The sequence below is a fragment of the Benincasa hispida genome, chromosome 1, assembly GCF_027475165.1.
Source record: "Benincasa hispida cultivar pf3 chromosome 1, pf3_genome.v1.1, whole genome shotgun sequence".
NCBI classification, from domain to species: Eukaryota; Viridiplantae; Streptophyta; class Magnoliopsida; order Cucurbitales; family Cucurbitaceae; genus Benincasa; species Benincasa hispida.
This window is the reverse complement of record NC_143478.1, coordinates 8,054,854-8,076,402: the sequence shown is the minus strand read 5'-3', so window position 1 is coordinate 8,076,402 and position 21,549 is coordinate 8,054,854. Positions and strand designations below refer to the sequence as shown.

Here is a 21,549-nt window from a genome sequence, read left to right as displayed (position 1 = left end):
CCATTGAACACAATGTTGACAATGGATATGTTGGTTTGTGTTTGGTGTATTTCTTTAATTTTTGCGGTTTCAGCCATGATGGATTAAAGAGTGTCTAAAGAGAACACAAAGGAATAATTCTATAGTAAGATCACTCTGATACCATGAAAAACATTGGATTAGGGTTTCAATTAGCGCATGTTTTCACGATAGATAATTATAAATTACAAAGTTTGGTTCCTTTTAAAACAACAATGCGAAACCTAAAGAAGGAAAAGAATAATGAAAAGAATAAAATGTTATCCTAAAAATAAGGAAAGAATAAAGAGGCTTAACCTCACCTAACATAATGGAAAAATTAACTATAAACAATACAATCAAATAAGGAAAATAAATGGAATGAACAAATATTCATAAATCTTCATGTTGTATTTTCTATAGTAGATAAGAGGTTTCAATGACGTGGCTATATTATAGTAAGGTGATGTTTTCTAATTACAGACGAGCGAAATTACAAAGAGTTATTTTGACTCGTGGAATTTTGTTCCTCAAATGCGTTCAAGCCGAAGACTATGATCAAAATCGTTTGTAGACGTCTAATGGCCACCCAAAATAATGTCCATGTTTTGATCTCTTTTTATTTTTGTTTTGCTCATTATAATCTAAGAATACCATACTTTTAAGGTTCTTAATTATGGACTTCAAAATTTTGAGTTGAATTCCATGTTTCTTCATATTATATAATGTATTATGTACACAAATACTTTAATAAATAATTATATTTAAAGTTATATTATAATTTCCCTCATATTTTATAATTGATTATTCACATCAATTATTGTAATTATATGTAGAAGAACTCTAACAATTAGGGTCATTATTTAGGGTATAAATTATGTTTACTGATAGAGGTTTTAAAATTTTAGTTTGCCCCCAAATCGAACATAGTCCCTTTGACGTAGAAGTGTGTTAGTAACTGACACCAATTGTACTAAAAAAGATTTACCTATATATATATATATTAAGAGTATTTTTTATTTAATTTTGAAAATAAATCATTTTAGAAAAAAATGAAGTTAGATAACCATCCTTTTAAAATACTTTCGAAATTTATTTTAATTTAAAAACAACATTTTTCAGAAGCACTTCTTTCTCATTTCAATTCAAAAGACATGTATCATATCTCATATTTCTAGCTTATGAACTCACCATTCTTTTTCAACATGATTTTTTTTTGTTTATTTATTTATTTAATTTAAAAAACTATCTATTTTTCTCTCATTCCGTCCAATCTCAAGAATGAAATATCCTTTCGTTTAAATTATAATACTAAAGAAATATTGTCCAAAAACTTGTATGGACTATTTATATATTAAAAAAAAATAGCATAAAAAATAGTATATATAAAAATAAAAATGGGGAAAATGGGGAAATGCACACAGCCTTTCTCAACTTCCCTCGCTCTTAATGGAATGAAAGGAACAAATAGCATGAAACTCATTTAGTTCCGAAGTTATATATTTGAGTAAAAAACATCTCTATACATTTTTTAAATTGTATATTAAGTCCTTGATTTATCATATTTAAAGTTGAATTTATATGCCATACAAGTCAATATCCTAAAATTAATATTTTAACCATTGTCAAACATGTCAACTAATTAAAGAGATTTAATGTACAAAAACGATGTGTTTATTTTAAACTCGTCGGCAACCAAAAAAATTAACTTAATTTTTTAAACTGTTAGTAAAAAAATAGATAATAAAAGAAAATTTTAAAGATGAAACTAGCGTAAAATAGTTACAAACAGAATTTAGCTTTTAAATTTTTTTATTTTGAAAAGAAATTATTTTAAAAAATTAAAGTATATGACCATCATTAAAAAAAAAAACTTTAAAAAAAAATTATTTTAAACAGATTTTATCTAAGTTTAATTTAAAATAATATTTAATCGTACTTTACATTTTTGGTTCCCAACTTTTCATGAAGTAACAATATAATCTAGTCTCAATTCTCTGAGATTAAATCAACATTTCTGGTTTTCAACCCTTCCATATAACAATATAATCTAGTCCATATACTTTGCTATTTGGAGTCGTGTAAAAATACTAATGAAATTCGTGTAGATTAAGTTCTTAGACATAGACACATCGTTAAATTGATTGTTGTCGAAGAATTTCTTTCTTTTTCTGAAAAAAAAAGTGAGAGCTAATCATATTCATGATACATGAAAAATATTGAAACATAACTCAAGCTGTGTAGTACTGATTTTTTTTAAAAAAATAAAAATTATTACAACAAACTTTTAGATGATCTTGCTAACAAGAAACCTTATTATCGATCACTTAGGCGTGATTCATAACTTTTAATCTGAGATTATATATATATATATATATATAGAAAACAAGGAAATGTAGCTAAGCGAAGACGTCAGAGAAGGTAGGGAGCTTGATCTCGCCTTTTGTAGAGAGAGGAATGGTGAAGTCTCCGATCACCGGAAGGTCAATGGTGAGTCCGATCTGCAATTCGTAATCAATGTCCCAATCTCTTCCTATGTCCCTCGCTAAGCTTACCAGTACGGAATGCGGCACTTTCACTCCTACATCCAGCATCGTCGAATCACTCGCTTTCAGAGATCCTGGATCTGGAACTGTTCCCGACGCAATCACTCTGCAGCACATTCATCATTCCATCATATAATCTCAACAACATCATATTATTTCTTTCCTATTCTCCAAATCCAGATCGATTCATGATATTCGTCCAGATTTTGACCTAAATTAACTCATATGAAATAAAAAAAGAGAGGCAAATTGAATCGAACCTGCCGTCGCTTTTGAGAGTGTAAGAGATCTCACAGATAGGAATGGAGTGACCGTAAGGATTGGAGACGGACACATTGGCCAAATACTCGACGGAACCGAAGCTTATACCCTTCAAATCGACGTTAGTGACGGAGGCCTCTGGCTTCGGTATGTTGGCCACCTTCTCCGTGACGAAGTTCTTTGCCTGGTCAATCAAACCTGCCATTTGCGCCTTAAGAGAGATTACAGAGAATTGCAAGAAGATGAACAGATTCAAAGCGAAGAAAATTTGGGGAATTGCAAAATGGAAAAATGGTTCTGTGGAAGAAGACGGGAAAATCGGTTCCATATATATATACAGCGAGCGTCGAGAAAAATGCGTTAGCGTGTAAATTTTTGAATCGACAACACGATTCTTGCTTCTCGCACGTGTTGCTTCCGTGTTTAAAGTCGTGTGACGGGGCCAACGTGATTTAAACTTTAATTAACGTGACATAAATTAAAATTAAATAAATAAAATAATAATTTTTAGTCTAAATTTATACCAATAATAATATTTATGGGTAAAAAGACCTTTTTGTCCCTGTATCTTTTGTTTATGTTTAAAAATGTTGTGCTTTTAATCTTTTGAGTTTAAATTTTGTTTTAATTTAGTCTATAGATTTTAAAATATTATAATTTTATCATTGATATTTGAGTTTTGTTTAATTTGGACACTCAATTCCAATATTTGCACTTTTAAACCTATTTTCACTAAATCTTCGATTCCAATTTTTAGTGTTGACGTCAATTAATTTATTTTAAATAATTACAATAACTATAATTAATTTAATTTTACTGTTTTCATCACTATTAAAGTTAGTTTTAAATTCTGATTTCATAATTATTATTTTATATTAATTAATAGATATTAGACTACAATGATTATTTAGTGAAAAAATCGATGTTAAAAAGAAATCTAGAGTCCAATTTGAAACAAAATTCCAATCTCAAATAGTAGAATTGTAATCTTTTAAAACTCGTAGACTAAATTGAAATAAAAATCAAAAGTTAAGAACTAAAAGTATAACATTAAAATGTATGAACTAAATGGAAGCTAAACCCAAAATTTAAGAATCATAAATATATTTTCCTTAAAATATACATATATATTTGAAGTTGCATCGTCAACTTTTGTGATGGTGCTCAATGGATACTTTGTTTAGTTAAGCAATACGTAAAGTTTCAAACATTTTAATTTGTTAATATATATATATATATATATATATATATATATTTTAATTAATTGAGTTATATCCGAATCCACGAGAGGGCAAATATCTCTTATTAAATAAAGAACAAATAATTATCATTACTTTTAGTTTTGCCTAAAATAAACTTAATATAATGTTTTTTCTTTTGTTTTTTGGTTTTTTTTCATTGAGTTTAATCACCATTTGTTTTTCAAATGATAATTAATATTTTTATCAACTAAGTTGTGTCGGAATTGACTAATATGTTAGCTTTTTCTGAAACTAACTTACCTGACACTATGTCAATATAATTACGTGAAGTATTAAAAACAAAAGTCACCTAAAGCTGTAAAATAGAATAAACTTAAAGACCAAAAAAAAAAAAAAAAACCAAAATATAGATATTAGAAATTTATAAAATGGAAGTTAAATAGTTTCAAAAAGTTTTAGATGGAATTTTAATCAGTTTCATACTACCATTGACGAATCTTTACAACTAAGGAAAAGAAAAGGATTGTTTTTCTTTTTATCTGTCGGTAAATTTTGATTTAGAAAACAAATAAATAAAGAACACACATGAATAAATTAAATTGAATATTTTAAAATTTTAGGAATCAAAATCAAACCATTACAATTATATTTTATATAAATTAATGAATCTTCACTGTCAAGGGATTTTTTTTTTTCATTTTTCAAAGAAAAAAAATCAAACCAATTAAATTAATGCCGACCAACTTATAGAACTATTTTTTTTAATTAAAAAAGAACTAATAAATATGAAAAATGTAAAGATAATAAAAGTCTGATAAAATTGGGGAGTACAACGAAACACAAATATGGAGAAAATATAAGATAATATTAAATAAATATAACAATAATATATAATATAAATAAATAACGAAAGAATATAAAATAATAAAAAATATATTAATATAAAATGAATAATTTAAGTAAAATAAAGAAATAAAGAAAATAAGAAAATCACGAAATCATGAAATTTCCTGGATTTCTCATCAATCTTCACCATCCTACAAATGCATAAATGACCACTATTTATGGAAGAATTGGCAAGTAGGATGTGGCTATTAGGACACTAACCATATATAAATTTGTGACACATGAGGTGAAATGTGTAAGGACACATGGTTCTTTTTGGGACGGACATCTAAATCGTGTAATATTTATAATACTCCTCCTTAGATACCTATTATATATATATATATATGAAATATGTCTCGTTAAAACTTTACTGGAAAAAGTTCAATTGGAAAAAATATTAGTGAAAGAAAAAGGAGTATATATTTCATATAATCTAATAATTCTTAAAGAATATAATATATTTGCTCCTCCTCATGGAAACATCACTTGAGATCTTCAAGTCGCATATTCCAATATTGTGCACCAATTTTTCAAGTTGCAATAGATAATGCGTTTTTAAATAAGTTTGTTAAGTTATCTTTCGAACAAATTTGTTGTATAGTGATGTTGTCATTTTCTTCAAGATCATGAGTGTAGAAAAGCTTTGGTGAAATATGTTTTGTTCTATCTCCTTTAATATATCCCTATTTGATTTGAGATATGCATTATGTGTTGTTTTCGTATAATATCATTGGAAGATTTTTACTAAAAGATAAATCACATGTTCCACGAATGTGCTGAGTCATTGATCATGATTTGAGGAAGTGGTTGTTATAGTATGTTTCATCGATCACCATGTTATAGCAGTTTCTCCTCATGTGAACAGATAGCCTGTTTGAGATCTAGTTTTGTGTGGATTAGATAAACATATATCCAAAATCTACAAAACCATCTAGATCATCACAATTTGATTTATTTGAATAAAACAAACTCATGTCAATCGTTCTTCGGTGATAATGGAGTATATACTTAATTTCGTTCCAATGCCTTTTTGTTGGAAAACAACTATATCTTGCTAATAAATTTATTGAAAATGCAATATCTGATCTTGTATTATTAGCAACATACATAACTGCACCAATTGCACTAAGATATGATACCTCAGGATTAAGAAGTTCTTCATTATCATCTAGAGGTCGAAATATATATTTCTTCATATCTAGTGAATGAACTTCCATTGGAATGTTCAATGGATTTCTTTGTCCATATAAAATATTTTCAAAACTTTTCCTGTATAAGTTGACTGATGAACAAATATCTCATATGCCAAATGCTCAATTTGCAAGCCAAGACAAAATTTTATTTTTCTGAGATTTTTCATCTCAAATTCTTTCTTGAGATGTTCTATTTCCTTTAAAAAAAATTTAGGAGTCCCAATTATATTTAAGTCATAAACATATACAGTTATAAGAGCAAATTATGACTGTGATTTCTTTATAAAGACACATGGACATATTGGATTGTTTTGTCATCCTTCTTTCAATAAATATTTACTCAAGCGATTGTACCCCATTCATCCTGATTGTTTCAATCCATATAATGATCTCTATAACTTTATTGAATACAATTTCTGGGAATTTGATTTATATATTTCAGGTACCTTAAATCCTTATGGGATTCTCATATAAATATCATTATCAAGAGATCCATATAAAAATGTTGTGGCTACATCCATAAGTTACATGTCCAAACTTTCATACACAGTTAGACCAATTAAATATCTTAATATAATTGCATCTATCATCGGAGAATACGTCTCCTCATAATCAATACCAGGTCTTTATGAAAAGTCTTGTGCAACTAGTCTTATTTTGTATCTTGTGACCTCATTATTTTCATTTCTTTTCCTAAAAATACTCATTTGTATCCCATAGGTTTGACACCTTCTGGTATTCAGACTACTGGTCCAAAAACCTGACTTTTTGAGAGTGAGTTTAATTCTGTCCCGATTGCTTCTTCCTACTGAAGCCAATCTTTTTTATGTCGACATTCTTCAATAGTTTTTTGTTCAGAATCCTCATTTTCAAATATAATATCAAGAGCAATATTATATGTAAAAATGTTGTCAATAACTACATGAGTCTGGTTCCATCTTTTTTTTTGTCATGACATAGTTTATCGAAATCTCATTATTATCTTTAGGTATTTTACCTTTTGAGTCACGTCATGAATTTCTTCATGGAGATTTACATCCTTAACCAGATCTTCATGACTATTAATCGTTTTTCTTTTTCGAAGTTTTTTATCTTTGGAACTCATTGGTCTACTATGCTTCTGATGTGTTCCAGACTTATTAGTGATAACTTGCTGTGTTGGGATATCAATTTTCAATGGAACATTTGCAGCTGATATATGTGACTTAGTTTCTTTCTTTGCATTTATAAATGCATCTGATAATTGATTTGCTATATTTTTCAAATCAATTATCTTCTTAACTTCAAGTTCACATTGATTTGTATGAGGATTTAAATAGGACAATCACGATGCATTATATGTAATTTCTTTTTCCAACTTCTTAATTCCTCTTCCTAATGTTGGAAATTTTGATTCCAATATATATTTCTAACCTCATTTGAGGACCCATCTTAGTACGTTGTGGTTGAGCAATTGAAACATATATTGCACATCCAAGAATTCTCATATAGGAAATATTTGGTTCCCCAATTTATTTGTCTTTTATCATCAAATTTGATTATGTTAAACTAATTTTCAATTTGTTCAATCGTTGTTATATATTTTCATTCCTCTTCTTTTTTAGAGTAAGTAGAGAATATAGCAAAATTTCAAGTTTTATTTGGATATTTGGAAAAATAAAAAATTAACAAGAATTTTAGCAAATTGGTTGGAAATAGGAGTACATATACATATAGTGTAGTTGTTAAGCATTAGTTATCAGATTTTAACCAGCTTCAATAAAATCTCAATAAACAAAACCCGTCTCTAATTTATCTCCTAAAGATTTTTTAATTAATCCTTTATGATTTATCTTTGTCACACCCTGCCCCGTGCCCGTACTCCTAAGTCCGAGGAGAGGCGTGAGGGACCACATATACCACCCTTTTGTGATATCTACTGTCCATCTGAACCTCTTTAATATACTGAGTAAACTTTAAGTCAAGGAGATAACAACAACTGATTTAGTAGGCCCATTTTATTACTGCAATGTAATGTTTATACAACTCCAAGACTTAACTACAAAGTTTACAACAACCACTCTTAAAACCCTCCAGAAGTGTAACTGTGGCTTATGGTAGATCTTAACCTTAGCAGCACCCTGGAACTCCTCACCTTTTGCTACCTGGGAAGAAAACATTTGAAAAACGGGGTGAGCTTGCTAGCCCAGTGAGGGACAAGAAAATTGATTCTTATGTAAAAGAAGTACCGTCATGCCTTAGGTACTTTTACTCAGATACCTTGTCAAAATGTCCTTCAGTATCGAGTTGCTCGGATACCTTCTCAAATGTCCTTTGGTATCGAGTTTCAAGCAAAACTAGTCATACAATGACTTTCTTTAAAAACATATAAAACATGTCTTTATCTGAAAGATCTTTCTTTAGAACATGGTTTCTTAAAACATTATAAATATTTAGTCACTCACCTTGATCGTTTAGGAACCTTTCTCTCTAGAAGTTCCTTAATAACCTTGGGCTCCCTTTTGAACACTAAGATCCAGATTCAATTTAAAGTTTAGATTACTCACAGTTCTAAGCTCTATCTTGAGATACTTCCTTCTGTAAACATGCTCTAAAATGTCTCATAAAGCTTACCTTAAAATATTAGATTAGAACTTCTCGTGGTTTGGCCGGAATCATCAAATCCTCAAGACTAGCCCAAGCTTACTCGACAGTTTGACCTTTATGTTGTTTCCTCACTTTCCAGCCCGATTCCTCAAAGATCCTTCTCCTGCAGCCCTACTCTGAAAACTAGACTCTCAAAGCTTTCAGGTGGCTTTAGAATCACTCCAAACACACGAGTATTCCGGGAGAACTCCTCGTTCCAAATTGATGCTACTTCCAGACTACTGTCCAACAACATCTCCTCTTCTTGGAACTTCATGTTAGTTTTGCTACCAACGCATGCGTTCCTTCATCAATGCATAGTATCCTCCCAATTAGTCCTCATATCCTCTTCCTAATGTCCTTTTGAAGAGAACTCGAGTTATGATCTGAAGAGAAGTCCTTGGTCTTATTTATAGGCGTCCAAAATCTCTCTAAGGCCGACACCTCCTACTTGGCCACATGTCCAAGTGTCTTTTCCCCACATTATCAACACAACCTTCATGCCATTGCAATCTAAGGTGTCCTCTTCCTTAGCCAACACATAATGCTTAAATTTACATGTCTTCTTATGCATCCACCTCATTTTCTTAAGCCCTAAGATTTCTCCCCAACACGCCACATGTCCAGATGATGACCTTGAATGCGTCCATTCAATCTCATATGCGTCCATCCTACCTCAATACGTCCATCTACCGCAAATGCATTCATATGCGTCTATCTACCACAAATGCGTCCGTCCAACCTCATTTGCGTCTATCCAATTGGCGCAGCATACCTATGTCCGGACACCACCAGTTGGCGCATACGTTTATTCAATCTTACCTTGTGCATCCAATTGACGCAACTTGGTCACATATGCTAGATGCTCGCAAGGCTCATTTTTGGCCGCATATCCTTCTCTTTCGCATGGCTTACCTTTGCCCTATGCGCTCAACTAAGATAATGACCAATAATCTTCCAACGCATACTATTAGCTTTGTCCTATGCGCCCACATGCCCTCGGATGTCCAACGCATATAGCAGGTCGCATAGTTCACACCATGCATTCAATGCCAACGCATAGTATTAGCCTTATGTACCGCAAGCCTTAGCAACGCAAGACGTTTCACTATGCGTCCACCATGGCTTGTCTCATCGCCGCATAGCTCATCGTCTAGTACCGCTGTCGCATAGCACCATCACATATCGTTGCCGCATAGCACCACACCGCATAGCACCATCGCATAGCATTACTGCACAGCTCCATTCTACCGTATAGCTCTTGCTCATCGTGTAGTGCTGACGCTCATCGTTTAGCGAAGCACGACTATCGTCTAGTACACACGCCCATTGCGTAGCGCCATCGTCTAATGCTGATGTCGATTGTATAGTGCCAATGCCTCATTGTCTAACGCTATCGCCCATCGCATAGCATTATCGCCCATCGAATAGCGCTATCGTTTAGCGCTGCTCATTTGTTACACGATTGTATACCCTATTGTGTAGCACTACTTATTTACTACACGATCAACCAGCGCACACAACTCCAACGCCCAGCACCCATGTCCGCACAACTTGAGGCTACCACATGCTTTGCCAACCTCTCAAGACATCAACTGCCACATGCTTGTCCTCACATAGCCTTTCCTCTCGGCCACACTTTAGCCTCTTTCAATACCCAAGTGACCTCTTAAATTCTAATGGCCAATGCATGACACAACACCAACGCTTAGCACAAGGCCAACATATTGTCAAATACTTAACCATTTTTCTAGCTTCCAACACATGGGTTATACTTAACCAAATTTCACTAGTTAAAGCTTATTTCAAAGCTACTAAACAATCCATTTAAACATTTGGAATTTTCCTACTCTTTAACAATAGGATTTAACTTATACTTAGTTAATTCTTTTTATTTCCCGCTTAAGTAGGGAAAATGGAAATCTGGGTTTCACAATCTCCCCCAACATTGCTTCAAATTTATCTTTTAATTAACTAATATACATTTTACACATACAATGTAATGGTAATAATGCTTGTGATAGTAATATAAAACTATAAGATTTAACTAATCTACATTTATGAATACAGTGTAATTATAATATAAATTATGAAGTTTTATGTAACGGCCTGACTTCTTTAGAATAGTTATTTTTCATCAAAAGTTTAATTATGGATTTCTGTCTTCATTATTTTGTGATAAGTTGTAGGTGGAATGAAATCAAATTTCGGTCTAATTTGTCTTTAGCCTCATAAGTTATGATTTAGCATAGTTTCAATAGTTTCAATTTTAAAATTTCAAATTAATTTATATAGTTTGAACTTAACTTCAATTTTGTACATATAGATAATGTACGAATTAAGGTATTTTTAAATATGTGTTTGTTATAAATAATTTGGATTACATTTTTCAAAACTTTTTTTCAAATTTCATCATCTAAAAGGATGGAAATTTTGAAAAAACAATTGTTTTACGTTTTTTCATGTATCTAGGTTTTGAAATGGAATGAAAATTATATTTAAAAAAAAAAAAGATAAAGATAGTTAATAAATATATTATTTTTCATATTGTAAATTCAATTAATTTTTGATAAATTAACAAATGTATTATAAATTATATGATACTATAGATAATAACTAACCAACCATATTCATAAATTAATTAATAGTATTTATAAACAACACTGGTATAATTAGTTTATGTTATAAATATTTGAATATTAGATATAGATGTGGATAGATGATATATCTCCAAATATATATTATTTCCAAATATCCCATTATCTTTTGTATATATTTATATTTTTATATATTGTAAACTCTATAAATGGTGATCTTCATTGGGACCTTTCTCCCTACTTTATTCTTTGTTCTATTGTTTCATAACACGTTATCAGGAGTCAATTAATTGGAATATCAAGAATGTTAGAGATCCACCATACTTTTCTCCCCATTCTTCGAAGTATTTATAATTTTAGTTTAAATATAGTGAGTATTTTAATTATGGTGATTTAGCTCCTATATAATCTTTATTCGTTAATTAGTTAATTAGTTTCCTCCCATTAATATTCAGTCTATTATATTAGATGCTTTGACAAAATTCTCTCTAAAATAGTTCATGGTAGAATTACACAAGCTTTTAGTTTTATTCTTTAACGCCTCATCACAATTTTGTTTTGCCACAATAATGATGAGCTAGTAAAAATTATTTTGTTGGGAGGAAATATGCATTATTTTGGTTTTTCTCTACCACTAGTTTTAATAATGCATGAGATAATTAAATCAATTGTTGCTAGATTTGAGATGATGTTATCCTAATTGGTTTATATTTAGAAATTTATTGGAAAATTAAATTAGTATATTTGCTTTGCTAATTTGATTGACTTTCCTAATAAGATTTTATTCCAATATAATATTAAGAGTATTCCATTATAATATTATCTACTCTTATTTTTAAATATAATCTTATATTTGAAAGATTTGTTTGAGATGTTTTTATAATTACTTTATATTTTTCTATAACTTGTATATATGAAAAATTAAATTAGGATATTTGTTTCTTTAATTCGATTTGAGTTCCTTTTAAATATAGTTAAAGATTCTCTTCTATTAGTATCATCTTTTATTAGTTAAGATTATTTTCTGATAATATTGTTTTTTATTCAAATATGAGAATAAATATGTAGAATTATCTTTATTTTTAATTTTAAAGGTAAGTATTGAAATTTATTTGATTGTTAAATGTTTAAATTATTCTCATATGGATAAATTTGTGAGCTTTAAACATTTTATATATTGTGATTATATATATTTGACTAAATTCTCTCATGTCAAAGTTTGAAAGTTATGTATAATAATCAATTACTCTTCCTAAAGCTAATTTTGATTTTATGCACCTGAAGTTGCAATCAATTAGTACTCATTGTTTTTGCCTTACATTTGTAGTTGTACACATTTTAAATAGCATATATTAACTTTCATATATCAAACATGCTTTGCTCTTATATTAAAATTTTGATAAAGTGAGTTTGAAACATTGGGATGAATATTTATCTAATATATTTTGAGGTTGAATAAAATATATGAGATCTCTTCTATGGAAAAAAAAAAAAAACAAGTTTCGACCATATAATTTAATTTCATTCTCTAAAATGAATATTATAATATTTAATAATTGGGGTCGGAATCATCTTAATAAAGGAAGAGGTATTTATTCTATTAGAACCACAAATATTTATATGAAAATTTTATTTTTCAAATGTGATGTAAAGAGATAATGTCTGAGACAACTTTGAGAATTTATTTGAATCTAGCCCTTAAATATGATTTTATTTGGATGCTACAAATTTCTTAAAATCTCCTGAAAGAATGATTACTATTTTTCACCCACTTGTATATGAGGATATTTGGATTTTTTTTAAATATCTTGAAGAGAGTAAGAATAAATAATATTTATGTTTTGCATATAATATATCCATGCATATTATACTAAGCGAAAAATCAAATATGATATTAAGTCCTGTAGACTTGATTAAAAATATTGAAAAAGAATAATATTTTGCCAAGCAAAACTGACAATTGATATACTTTATTCTCTTGAAAATCAAAGAGATTTAGTAAATTTGGAAGGTATACATAGTAATAGATATCATATAGAAAGATTGATAATAACAATAATCTATGATATTTATATACTATAATCTATTGTTTTCTATGGGAAATGCATATAGAAAACTTGCGTTTTTCCTTCTAAATTGTATTCACACATACTTGTGTAGTTGTAATATATGCAACAATAAACCTGAAGCTCATTGATCCAAATATATATTTTTTTACATGATGAGCCATTTTGGGTCAATAGTAGAAATAATTATTGGAAATATATGTTGCCATCCATTAAAGAACTAGAAAATTCTTCCCTATAATTAATTGTCAGGATATCTTGTTCTTAAGATATTAACTATCAAAATCTCAATTGAACCCCTCCTATTTTTAGAACGAATTCATGGTTGTATATCTGGATTTATTAATCCACCAAGTGAACTATTTCAATATTTTATGATTTTTGTTAGCGCATCCAGTTGATGGTCACATATATACTTATTATTTTGTTTTGATACTGCTAGTGAGTTTGTATCTCAAACATGTGATAATTGATTGGAATAAGTGTTGAATATCCTATAGCTTATATGTTTAAATAGCAAACTTCTAACATGTTATTGTATACGCTCTAAGTCAATGGCTTATAAGCTTAGGACCAAAAGCCAAATATATTTCATGTTTGAATTGTTCCACAATAATAATTAAAATCATAAAACAATTCAAATTAGTCTTCAAAAGATGTTATGAATCTATGTTGAAACTGATTTCTCATCAAGTAATAAATACTTATGTATTTATTATACAATTTGTTATTTATTATTAATGGAGAAATTTTCCAACGTTAAGGGAGGAATTGAAAAGAAGTTTGAATAATAAGTTGAATGAAATGCATAAGTACTGTCTCATAGTGATCATCATACAGATCAATTTGAACATAATTCATTTGCAAAATATTACAAATTAAATGCTAGATGCATTTGCAAAACATTTATTGTTGCAAGAAAGTGACTAAATTATATATAATGGTTGCAAATACACCATATACAATTGATATTCGAGTGCAACAGCTGTCAATACTAATGAGTTTGTAACATACCTGAAGCATGATAGACAAATGGGTTCCATAAATCCTAAAAAAAAGTAGTCAATAATTAAAATGAGCTAGTTAAGAATATAGATATTTTAGAAGATATCCTAAATATGAATACTCATAAGAATCTTGAAGTAAAAAAGGATAATAAGGAGATTTCAATAAACTATAAGTCATGACAAGAAAAAAATGGAACTAATAGTTAAATAAGTTGACAACATTTTTGCACACGATGTTGCTCACAATATTATTTATGAAAATGAGTATTATGTACTCAGATATATTTAAAAAATTGTCGCGACATAGAAATGATTGGCTTATGTGGGAAGAAACAAACCAATACAACTAAACTTCTTTTTGAAACGTGAGAACTAGTAGTTCAAATATTAGAGAATGTTAAACATGTGGGGTACAAGTGAATATTTGTAAGAAAACAAATAGAATGAGGTCACATTATATAATGCGGGTAAGTTCCACAATAATTCTCACAAAGAAATGATATTGATTATAATGAGACATATTCTCCTATGGTGGATACAATACCATGGGATATCTAATTTATATGGTTGTGTATGAAAAACTTAACATACATCTTATGAATGTAGTCATTATACATTTATATAAATATCTTAATAATTAATCCCTGGAGAATTAAATGTACCAAATTCATATAATTCAAATATTAAAGAATTATATATATATTAAAAATTCTTATAAAACATTCCTGACGAATGTGATATAATCATTTTATTAAATATTTGTTGATATGAAGGTATAAAAATGACCCGTAGTTATCCATATGCTTTTATAAAGAAACCACAATTTGAGATTTACTATATATTATTTATATATATGTTGATAATTTGAGCATAAACTCCTAAAAAGATTTTAAAGAAAAATAGAATTTATTAAGAAATAAATTTAGATGATAAGTTTTGCCTTAATTTGCAAATAAAACTTAAAGCAGATGGAATTGCATCAATTTATACATATAAGATAACTTATATGGACTAGGTTTACCATTAAACATTCCTACAATGGCTCATTCACTTGATGTGAAAAATTTATATCATCTGATATCAGAAAAATAATAAAGAACTTTAGGTCTCGAAGAACTATAATTTTTGGAAAATAAGTGCATTTATATCTTTATTTGTTTATACACTACCTGTCGTAGCATAAATATAATATTCCTCTAAAAAAAGATATTGGAGTAGAGTTAAACATGTCATGTTTTTACTTGAGAATTAGTTTACATGAATTTATTTTAAGAATTAGTTTACATGAATTTATTTTATTCTCATAAATCTAATTATGATCTAGTTGGTTGTGAAAATACAGGTTATTTATTTAACCCATAAGAACTAGATCTTAAATAGGTTAGTTAGTATATGGAGAAAATTTTCTATTATGGCAGCTTATGAGTCTAGGAGTCTTCCAATCATTCCTCCTTTCTCTCTGGGCTCTCTTCTCTATTTATAGAGTTGCTTTGTGAGCTTGGGCTTGGTTGGTCCATAGGCTTGACCCTTGGGCCCAATTGGTTGGGCTTGGACCTACTTTGGCTTTTGGGCCAAATTAAGCCCATTTTTGGGCTCAACTGGACTTTTATATAAATAATTATATCAAATTTGGTCAAATTAATCTTATCCGATTCAATGATCATAATGAAACCATGTGGGATCATTGGAATTTGTCTTCAACTTCAATTTTAGACACATATCAATTCCTAATTGGTCCCAAATTTGAAATTTCGTCATTAATTTAGTAAACGACGAGATAATTTGTGATTGGTCTAAAATTTCTTATTCAATAATTATATATCCCTAAATATTATTTCCAAATATCTTTCACATTATTTTTTTCTATATATTTACCTTTCCATATCATATAAACTCCGTAGATAGTGTCATTGGGACTTTTGAGAAATATAATTGAACAGAAAATACATTCACTCTACTTTCTCTTCTCCCTACTTGTTTTTTATTCTCTTGTTTTATAAATGTTTAATGATTTATAAATATAGGTTAAATTACCATTTTAGTCCCTATATTTTAAAATTTGTTTAAGTTTAGTCTCTATATTTTCAATTGTCTAATTTTTGTTCCCATACTTTCAATAAATTTTAAATTTAGTCCCTCAATTTTTTTTTTATCAAAATTGGTTAGATAATATTATAATTTTCATGTAAAAAAAATATAACATTTGAATATATTTTAAAATTTTATTGTAAAACTGTTAATAAATAACAAAAAAAAAAAAATCAACAATCAATTAGCTTTGGGGACTAAAATTAAACTATTGCAAGTATATAGACTAAATTAAATAAATTTTAAAGATGGACCAAAATGGTATTTTAACCATAAATATATTATCAATCACATTTTGCATAATTATTTAAATTTGAATCTAATTTCTGAATGTGATACAAAATATATAAATACATCCCTTCAATTTCTACAAACATTTAAAAAATTAAACTAAAATTTGAAAAAAAATTATTAATTTTCAATTTTTTGTTTTTGTTTTTTTAAGAGAATCCGACGAAATTCAAGTATTGTTTTAAGATGGGTGAAAGTCATAATAAAGAAGTTAAAAGGAAACAAAAAGAATATTAAAAATAAAATCGTAGTCAAACAAAACCTCATTTTGAAATTAAAAATTTTAAAGTGTCTATATAAAAAAAGACGAATATAATTTGACCAAAAAGTTATTGTACGTATGGTGTCCACAAATTATGGTGAGAAAACATTTAAAGCAACGTCCAACTTTCTCACATTGAAGTCAAGATAATAATAACAATTAATAATAAAAATAAATCCCACGTTCACCTTCTTCAATTATTCTGGAATTGTACTAAATAATAATAACAACAACTAAATAAATAAAAATAAAATAAAATAAAATAATTATTGAATTGTTATTTCTTCAAACGTCCCCAGCTACATCTTCTTCATTGTATGGGCCCTTTCCATGTCCATTCCCTGTTACGTGTTTGGGCCGATCATTTGAAAAAAATGAATGACAAGAAAAATAACAAATTTTAAAGTTTCATTTGAAAAAATAAAAAAGAAGGTTTTAAAATTATAAAAATAATAAAACGAATTTATATAATAAAAGATACTAAATAGTAAATGACAAAACTATCATAAAATAACAAATTAAGAATAAACGAGAATGCAAAGATACATTGTTTAAAAAACAACTCGAATTCCATAAATATACTTTACTTAAACATTTTAGAACCACAAATACACAGTATTTAAATATTTTAGAAGCAAAAATTTAAAATCACCAAATATGGTTCTTAATGGTTCCAACTGCCTATAGAACATGTGTATGTGATAGAAGATGACGACTAAGTGGTGGGGTCATTAGAAACTTATGGATGTCTACAACGATGGACTTCCTCTAAGGTGAGAAAGAGCAAAGTTGATTCTATTAGTGAAGTTGTTAACAAGTGAGTATTTGAAAGACTTACAACTTCAAGACGATATGACTATTTGAAATATTATTGTGTTTGACATCAAACCAGTTGTAGGGAGTTTTATCGTCTTCATTCCATGTGACCATTTTGCTCATAAGATCTTGAAAGTCAACTTTAAATACTATCAATCCCATAAGGTCATTGTTGAAAGTGTGATGTTCAAAGTAGAAACAAAAGTTGAAAGTGATGTTCAACTTTAAACACATGTGTGCGAGCGAAAAAGGTTGTCGACCTGGCAAGGATGGTCATTAAAAGCAAGCCAAGACGATGAAATTCAAGAAAGGGTTGCTAAACCAACGATCCTAGACATGAGATTGAAAATGAGTAAAATAGATTTTGGGGGTGACTAAGAGAAGAAAATGAAGGATATGAGATTTAGTGTCTTTTAACCTTATAATAATAATAATAATAATAATGATAATAATAATAATGATAATGATAATAATAATGATGTTGATGATGATGATGATGATAATAATGATGATGATAAAATAATAATAATAATAATAATAATAATAATAATAATAATAATAATAATAATAATAATAATAATAATAATAATAATAATATTATTATTATTATTATTATTATTAATATTAATATTAATATTAATAATAAACTGAACAATATATATGTGTATATATATACATGCACATGTTTCAAACATTTAAAGTTTAATTTTGATTTATATGTTTATTTTTAAGTACAATAAGTTATTTTTACATGTTTCTAAATGAAAAATTAAAAATATCAAAAATATGAAAAAAAAAAAAAAAAGAATCAAATTAATTTGATAACAATATGTAAAAAATAATGAGAAAATATTTAGATACAATTGAATTTGTAATAAATATTTAAACAAACTGAGAGTTAGTTTAGATAAAATCAAATTGATAATAAAATATCAACTCAAATACAAATTGGAGAGAAAAAATGAGGAAGTTTTTGTTTATTGTGATTAATTCAATAACTAGTTAGATAAAATATAATTTGATAATAAAATATAAATTCAAATATAATTCGGGAAAGAAAAATAAGGAAGGGAGCTCATTTATTTACAATTACACTGTATTCATAATTCCATTTTTATTTAAGTTTCATCAATTACATTGTATTTATAACTCCATCAATCACAAAACCTACAAAAGAAGCCTATGTAGAGGCATAATAAAAATAGCAATATTGCAAAAGTGAATACTTATTTGTTTGTCAAAAAAAAAAAAATTAATGGTATAATAATATAATAAGATGATAATGAATACACTAGAAGAATTTCAGGCTTTAATGTCGGTTTAAAACCGACATTAAAGGGTTTTAATGTCGGTTGAGATAGTGTTATTAAAGCCCTTTAATGTCGGTTGGACTTTAATAACACTGTCTTTAATGTTTGTTGAAATTGACATTAAAGCCCCTTAATGAAATTTGTAACCGAAATTAAAGCCCTTTAATGTCGGTTGCAACTGAAACCCAAGTATCAAATGAAGCCCTTTAAACCGACATTGAAGCCCATAATCTATCCGTTTTATCAATTATTGTCCATCTTTTTAAATTCCATTGCCGAATCCATTTTTTCGGTCAAAAAGTATAACATGACACATCATCATCGAACATTGTGGTTATGACATATTATTTATGTATGGATTGCAAATCTATTACATTTAATCCACAAATTATGCTATAAAATTATAATTTAAAAAGCCGTACGATAATTCAGCCCTTGAAAACACAAATTACAAGTAATACAAACATTATGAGTTTACTGTCCCTCTCCACTTGGTAAGTATGGATCCCTTTATAATTCTTCTTGAATAGACCCCCCAGCTTCAGCAGTGTCTGGTTATAGGCATCTTTGTCTGACCACTATTGTTCAAAGGATCACAAACAAAAAAGGTTTAAGATAAAGGATTGAAAGTGAAAATGTGATGAGAATTCATATTCAACTAATCGTGTTTATTGGAAATGTGTATAAATGGTACATTCAAGGCAAAATTCTTTACTAGAGTTCCCCAAGGAAAAGCATAAAGAGGTTGCGATACCAAATCTATACTCCTTTGTTGCACCTGCAAAACAAGAAAACTCAATAGTTGAATAAATGAAAGAATCTTCTTTTTCAAGATCTTGAAGAAGAGAAGTTTGGTTACCTAGATATGAGATACAGAGGCGATGGAAAATTTTTGGCAGCATAACAATGAAGTTGGACTCATCAACTAAAACTTATTAAAACTGTGAGTCAAACATTCTTTTAGAGTATTTAATTAGCATAATGCACATGTTCTCAAACCAATCAATCGTTTAGTTCCTGCATCTATCGCTTAGCTCCAGCGGCCCATCGTGTAGCTCAATCGTTTAGTAAACGATCTCGCGCATAGGCTATCGTTTAGCTACCGCACCCATCGCTTAGCACTGATGCCTTATTGTCTAACTCATCCGCCTATCGCTTAACGCCATCGCCTATTGCTTAGCATTCTACTAATCATGTAATGCGTCTGCTCATCGTCTAGTGTAGCACGACTATCGTCTAGCACTCACGCCCATTGCATAGCGCCATCGTGTAGTCTATCACTTAGCACCCGCGCATCGCTTTAACGCTCAACGCTATCGTCTAGTGCTATCGTCCATATTCTACGCTTATCGTCTAGTGCTTACACTAATCGTGCAGTACTTTGCCTATCGTATAGCCCGATCGTCTAACGCGTCACTCTTCATCGTTTAATGCCGCGCGCATATCTACACGATCGTTTAGTGCATTGCTTAGCTCCGTGCATCTGCTATACGATTTTCTACCTCATCGTTTAGCTCCCCGCATTGCTACATAATCGTTCAGCGTCCGCCTACACGATCGCCTACCTCATCGTGTAGCGCCGCTCACTTATTAGACGATCGTCTATCTTATCGTGTAACGTCGCTCACTTACTAGACGATCGTCTACCTCATTGTGTAGCGTTGCTCATTTGCTACACGATTGTCTACCCAGCGCCTTGTGCTCAACATTTCGCTTTCACTGCTTTTGCTCACGCATACCCAACGCATGAGCAACTATTGGCAACGCCTCTTACCAACACTTCAACAAATATATCATATACAACAAAACCATTAATCAAATCGAATTTCAAAGGTCAAAGACACATAAAAAGGCTCAAATCTAGGAGTAGAGAGATATATTGGAGTGAAACCGCAACTGGCTTTCATTGAGACATTTACACAAATAGTTGAGAGGCGTAAACGTAAGAACAAAAATTGCTTGTGAGTTTAAGAGAAGAAAGAGAAGAACATACTGATCTGGACGGCAGCGCGGTGGACAAAGATGAATGGTGGCAGATCTGGAGACACGCAGCGAGGGAAAATCGAATGACGAATGGCGACACACACCACGTGGGAATATGAACTTCAGATTTGGAGACACATGATTAGCGTATCAAGTTTGGGTGCTTATTTATCAAACTGAGAGTATAAGACACAGAAAAATAACTGAAGAGAAAGCAACATACCAGGCTGTGGCGCTTCGACAGAACGAGCAGCAGATCCGGGCGACTGGGTGTGGCGACGCAGGCTGCACGACGAACATACCTGCACGGAAGCCAGATCTACACCACGACAGACTCTTCACCCACGATCGATGGACGAATGGCAAGGTTTTGGAAGAGAGAAGTGAGAAAGAAGAGAGTCTGAAGAGGGAAGTGTG

At 29.6% G+C, this 21,549-nt stretch overlaps 1 protein-coding gene across 1 annotated transcript; it reads right to left on the bottom strand.

Annotated features, from left to right (window-relative positions):
* Positions 1-2,216: 2,216 nt before the first annotated feature.
* On the bottom strand, positions 2,217-3,137 carry LOC120069036 (desiccation protectant protein Lea14 homolog). Its single transcript, XM_090308063.1, has 2 exons — positions 2,804-3,137; positions 2,217-2,649 (listed from the first exon to the last, which is right to left on the bottom strand). Exons 1-2 carry the CDS (start codon positions 3,130-3,132, stop codon positions 2,397-2,399), a joined length of 582 nt encoding a protein of 193 aa, XP_090164189.1. The 5' UTR covers positions 3,133-3,137; the 3' UTR covers positions 2,217-2,396.
* Between the last annotated feature and the right edge of the window lie 18,412 nt (positions 3,138-21,549).